Raw genomic sequence first — 6,292 nt, 5'->3', positions numbered from 1 at the left:
CTCTCTCTCTCTCTCTCTCTCTCTCTCTCTCTCTCTCTCTCTCTCTCACACACACACACACACACACACACACACACGAAAGCTGGACTCTGTGTGAGGGGAAAGCCAGACACATATGCCTGCCTGTGTTTCATACTCTGCTCACAAGTTCATTCCAGGACTGAACCCAAGTGGAAAAAAAAAAAGATAAGAGAATGGAATTCGTAATCCCACAATTCAGCAATAGACTTCATAATTATAATACAATCTGTGTAAGATTTTTCTTGTGTTTAGGGCCTTGTATTTTTAAGGCACTGGGGTTATAAATACACTCAAGGTTTATTCCCACATCAATAAAACTAGAGAAGCAAACACAGGGGGTGGTTATTCTCTTACGCAGTATAAGTAACCGAGCTCTCCATCATGGCAAAAGCTTGTTCCAAACAGCTGCCCCATTCTTAATTAGTGCATGACATGGCTATGTCCATTGGTTACACTTCCAATTTAAACAATTTTAAAAATATGTAATGCATATATATCTGTTCTGATAATAGGAGTTAAATGCCCGTAAGTACCAGATATATAGTCACAATTGAGGAAACATGCTATTTCTGCTCCCAACACATATATTACATCAAAATTCCTCTACTTACATTAATTGGACAATACTTCAATCCCTTCACTTATTGAAATTTAAACAAGACAAAGACTTTAGTAGGGGAAATCAAGCATTCACATCATTAGGACATACCTAGAAGTAGCAAAATTATACTTCTTCGTATAATATACTTTCTCTCCCTCTCTGTCTAAAAAACAAAAGAAAACAAAAGAAAACAAAAACCTAAGGACAAAACCATCTCTGGAAAAGAGCATCTTCTGACCCTTGACTACAAAAGGAATGCAATGTCCAGTCTTATTTGGTTTTTCAGAAGAGTCCCATTTCCTCCACAATGGGCGTAACTGGAATTACTTTTTGGCGTTGGAATGGAATCCAAACAAGGTGATGATGTCGATCATGGCTTGCCTCAGGTGAGCTCCAAACCGATGAGAATCCTTTAATGTCAATGGAGAACAAAACAAAAGGTGAAAACTTGCCACATCAGATGGTTTCCCAAAGTCAACACCATTCTCAAATTCACTCATTCACCCCAGAAAGTCAAGCAGTCAATGAGATGACAGCTTAGAGGTGGTGGCCAGCTGTGTGATACTCCCCCTCGCCCCCAACACAAGGGTGTATTCTGCCTTCTCTACATGCAAGGCAAAGTTGGAAACAGTGACCCTTGGAAGATTCCATCAAAGGGTTCCCGACGATGGCAGGGGCTGCTGATGCTTGATGCTGCCCACACAGCACTGAGACTCTCCCCTCCTTCCTTCTGTTAGCCCATTCACCAGGACTTGGGGAAGTCTTTATCCCAGCTGGGTCATCATCTACAAATAGCCTTTTGGCAGTGGCCCTTGGGGACCCCAACCTCTAAGCATACAAGTTCACGGACTTTGAAGGATCATCCTTTTTCCAGAGAATGATCCCTCATTTCACAGTGCTGGGGAATGGAATGGGGCCACATCCACGTGGACAAGGAGGGAAGGGCAGCTCCCAGGTTTACTGGGAGCACAGGAGAGGAGGTGGGTAGAGGGGTGTCTCAGCACATGCCTATAATCAACAAGAGAAAACAACTTCAGGAAAACTGTGGTCATCTTACCTTGAGGGGCTTCTGTAGGATCATACTACTGAGAGCTGGTGGGGGGGGCACCCCAAGCCAGTAAGTCTGACCTCCTCCTTCTACATAGGAGGAAACTGAAACCTAAGGAAGCTGGGAGGCTCACCAAAGGCCATATTGCACATAGTAGGTGCTTTATCAGTATTTGCTGAGCTGCACTGAAGGGTGCCCCATTAAGAGGCAGACAAGGAGCTGGGCTCAGCATAAATCATGGGAGGAAGAGGAGGAGGAGGTGGAGGAAGAGGTCATCAGGCTGGGTTACACTTGGGGGTGTCACAACTTCTGACTGCCCCCAAAAGCAGGTCTTTTCAACACCAACAATTGCCCGCACACACTCTCAAGTGACGGTGACTGTGGAACACCACCATTTTCCCCAAAACAACTGCAGGAGGCCCAAAGGGCTGCTTAGAGAGGCTCCAGGGGCATGATTGCTCCCTAAGAAGGGCCCTCCAGGACGTCACAGCAAAGACAGTGTGGCTGGAGGAGGGATGTGAAAGGACACATGGAACAAGAAGGAACCGATGGCGAGCCTGAGGGTGGCGGCAGCAGCGGGGCGTGTACAATGAGGCCCCCACATGGCCGGGCGGGCTCCTCTACCTGGGGGCAGAAAGGCCCACAGAGGCCTCCACCCTCAGCATGGGGGGCAGGGGAGGGCAGAGCCAGGCACAGGCCCAGCCCACAGCCCGAAGGGGCGACGTCCACAAGGTGCTACGTTCACAGGCAGAAGCCGTCCCACCCCTGACCCTGTGGGCTCCGGCTACTGAGGCTCATTCATTCATTCTGAGCTCGGTCCGAGATGCTTGGTCTCTCCTATAAGCACCTGTAGCCCAGGGAAGGAAGAGAGGAGAAAACACACGGGCATGTACACGGCCCAGGGGCTCAGGAGGATTTTTGTTCTTTGAGACGCTTTCAGAATCCTCTTGCGCCTCCAAGCAATACTTGGCATTTCTTTCAGTGAGGCGGGGCCTAAAAGAAACTCCACTGTCTACTATGGCCAACTCTTTGCCGGGCATCCCACCCACCCCCAGACCCCAAAACACAGGGATGGCGGGCATCAACATCCCAATAATGGAATCACGGGGACATGGCGCCATCAGGAACAATAACGGTAGTGACAAAGGCGAGGCAGGCCGACGTGAAAAAGCATACAGGTCAGCCCTAATTCTCTGGTCCTCGTAGCTAAGAGAAACAGATTATTCTGAGTACAGAAGGATCCTAAACTGTAATATCCCCACATCATCATCTTGGACTCCTTCAAATGGGACTTGGTTGCTAAAGGGCCCAAAAGAACCTTATCCATTTATGAGGCAGTTTCCAGCTCAGAGACGCTCTCATGCCAAGAATTCCAAGGTTGGTGTGGCGGTGTAGACCCACCCTAAGGTTTTGCTACCAACCATGATCGAGTCAATTATTGAGGGCAAAGACTCCCTTCTATTTGTCTTTGCAGCCCTTTATGCACAGTTCACTAGCAACAGTAAATAATCTAATGATCAGACACATAGAAAAGGCACCCTTTAAAAAATAAAGGTCAGAATGAGCACATATCACAGCAAAGAGAGGGACCATTTTTACACTTACAGTCTCGGGGCTGGAGAACTTGGAGGACACATGGAAATTGATGAGGTTCTCCCCGACTATAATATAGGACACCCCATAACCGTCATCAGCAACCTGCAGGAAAGACAGGCACAAAATCAGGAATCTGCCTAACGACGGTTAGTGAATAGATACGGGGGTGGGGGTGGGGGAGTATCTCAAAAAACGAGATCACTAATCGACAAAGGCATTACATGCTATCTGATGCGCCTTCGGAATACTTGGCACATTTCACCAGTCCTGTATGTTACTTGGGCAGCCAGATGGCACAGTGGCTAGAACACTGGGTCTGGAATCAGGAGGACCTGAGTTCAAATCCAGCCTCAGACACTTACTAGCTATATGACTCTGAGTAAGTCACTTCACCCTGTTTGCCTTAGTTTCCTCATCTGTAAAATGAACTGGAGAAGGAAAAGGCGAACCATTTCAGTGTCTGTGCCAAGAAAACCCCCAGTGGGGTCACAAAGAGTCAGACACAAGTGAACAACAAAATATTTTACTTACCGGTCCAAAGCCACCTCCACTGGACACGTATTCTGGATTCCTTTCCAGATCAAAGAGTTCTATCTGTTGTTGAGGTGTCTGGCTAGTTGACAATCTCCATGGATCAGATAAAACCTTTAGAGCAGGATTTGGGTAGAATTTAGGGATGTACAATGACACTTCCTTCTATGTAGAGAGAATTTTGGGGGCAGAGGGAAAGCAGAAGTGGGTGTGGGGGGTGATGATTAAAAGGTAGAGGAATGAAGAGGCCCCTGGCGACCCCGTTTGGTCTCTTGACCTTCTTTTAGACACGGAGGGCTCATACTGCCCCCAGGAAGTATTCACCTTCACATATGACAATTGTGTGATACGTTCTTCCCTAACCCCACTGCAAGGACTGTGTGTGGCAGATGAAGGAAGAGCAGAAGACTAAAAGAGGATCTTGGGGATCACTGCTCCCCTCCCATCCCGTATCTAACTGATGAGAGAAAATGGGGTTCTTGGAGGGGAGAGATTTGCCAGAAATCCCATAGGCAGGAAACAGAAGACAGGACATGAATCCAGTCCTTGGGACAACTGAGCCAGGCCGACATAACTGTATGCTTTCAGTAATGGTGTTAGAGAACTGGGTGAGAACAGGCTGGATTCCATATAAAGCACTCGTTTTGAGGATATTCACAGAAATCCGAATCCTACAGGAATATAAACTTGGAGACATCCTGGTGTTTCCTGTCTTCGTCAGTGCTCTGAAGGTTCTACCCTGGAAAGTCTAATGCCCTTTCTGTTTCAACCAGTCAGCAGGGCAGCATTTTATCACCCCACACAAATGTGACCAGTCATGCACTCTCATATCTACTTATGCCAGAAGAGTCATGTATCTGATTGTTTACAAGGAACTTTAATACATTAGAATTCTGGGTCATATTTTATTTTTATTAAAATTCCTAATCCTTAGTTCTGGCCTTTTCACGTTAGAATATGAGCTCTTTGAGGGTAGGGGCTGTTTTGTTTTTGCTTTTGTATCCCTGGGGCTTAGCCTGGTGCCTGGCACATACCCGACACTTAATAAATGCTTGTCAATCAGCCCTTTTGATGCCAAAGGTGTGGTTTGATTTAGCTGAGTGAGACAAGTCAAATACCTGTGCCAAAATTACTTACTTCTTTCAGGAAAGGAGAATCAACAGCTAGATATTTGGAGACCACATAAAGGCAAAAAAGATGGCGGTCAATGCCAGCACCAGTCATGGCAAGACGATACAAGTGTTGGTGTCTATCAGCTGCAATTTTGAATAATTTGAGCTTTTTTTCAACCTAAATAACAGAGAGAAAGAGAAAAAAATATGATGCATGTGTGGTTGTTTCAAGCTGTAGTGTGTAAAACTGTCTTCTAAGGCTGCTGGATTCTCCAGTGAGCAGGATCCAAAATAATGGGCCCCCATCGGTGGTCAATGTATGGATGTAGTAGAGGTTGTCCCACGCAAATAAGATATTTTTTTTTTTTACTCTTGCCTACTTTGTTAGAACAAAACTGAGATTTCAAGAAATATGAACTATGATGTACTCAGCCCTCTGCAGAGAAGTCCTACTTTGACGCCTCCTTGGGGTGTGAAGGTGACCAGACTTCAAAAGGGCTTCAGCAACAGAGCATATGTTGAAATCTCAAACTGGAAAAATTTAACGCATGAGGCCAATGATGAGTGGTCACCTGAAGGAGGCTGAGGGTGGGGTGGTTCCTCACACAGAAAACTGGCCTGGCTGGGCCTCGGATAAAGGGGTGGAGAGTTTTTAGCTGAGTCAACAAAGGAAGACCCAGTGTTCCCAGTGTACCCAGAAGTACATGCTTCCCATGGCTCTATCTTTCCTCCTCCTCTTCCTCCTTCCTCTTCTGATGGCCCTCCCAGGCTCACCTCTACTCTTACCCTGACCATGGAGAGAGCCAGCTAAGCCTTTGTAGGGCCACACTCACCATTAGGGTGTTATTAGGATAATATAGTAAATCATTCTGTGGGAAACTGCCCTCCATATTAGACCCATATCCTCCTCCACAAAATTACTTGGGATGTATTTCATATTTGAGAAGCAGTGTCGTATAGTGGATAGTGAGGTGGCCTTGATGCTAGGAAGTTCTGACACATGCTGGCTATACAACACCAGGTAAATTCCCGGCCTTCATGGTGCCCCAGGCATCTCGCTAAGACCATAAGTTTCAGAGAAGGTGCTGTCCTCCATTGGCAGAGGGAGTTTCTCCAAACCAGGAAATCACCAGCTCAGTTCCCATCTCCTATAGTTAGTATTTCACTTTATGTGTCCATCTTATATCCCTCAATGGAATGGAAGGTCCTGAAGGACAAGGGCTGTTTTATTTTTGTCCTTGTATCCCCAGGGCCCAGCACATGCCCGGCATATAATAATATCCATTCAGATGACCAAATTCTCTTCTAGCTCCTCAGTCCCATCACCCACACTCATCTTTGCCACAGGCTATGAGTAAACTTCCAAAGTTAGTTTAGCCAAAA

The 6,292-nt window shown here is 46.4% G+C and overlaps 1 protein-coding gene across 1 annotated transcript in view; it reads right to left on the bottom strand.

Annotated features, from left to right (window-relative positions):
- Positions 1 to 6: 6 nt before the first annotated feature.
- The window catches only part of CPT1A (carnitine palmitoyltransferase 1A), a 67,867-nt gene continuing 61,581 nt past the window's right edge, over positions 7 to 6,292 (bottom strand). The window contains exons 16-19 of the mRNA XM_027856166.1: positions 4,935 to 5,087; positions 3,798 to 3,911; positions 3,276 to 3,368; positions 7 to 1,032 (exon numbers count right to left, since the gene is read on the bottom strand). Of these exons, the coding sequence (XP_027711967.1) occupies positions 946 to 1,032; positions 3,276 to 3,368; positions 3,798 to 3,911; positions 4,935 to 5,087 (447 nt within the window). The 3' untranslated portion in view covers positions 7 to 945. The remainder of the gene's footprint in view (positions 1,033 to 3,275; positions 3,369 to 3,797; positions 3,912 to 4,934; positions 5,088 to 6,292) is intronic.

Source organism: Vombatus ursinus, unplaced genomic scaffold, assembly GCF_900497805.2.
Source record: "Vombatus ursinus unplaced genomic scaffold, bare-nosed wombat genome assembly UNPS02011369.1, whole genome shotgun sequence".
NCBI classification, from domain to species: Eukaryota; Metazoa; Chordata; class Mammalia; order Diprotodontia; family Vombatidae; genus Vombatus; species Vombatus ursinus.
Note: the sequence above shows the minus strand (reverse complement) of the source record. Positions and strands in the feature narration are given on the sequence as shown.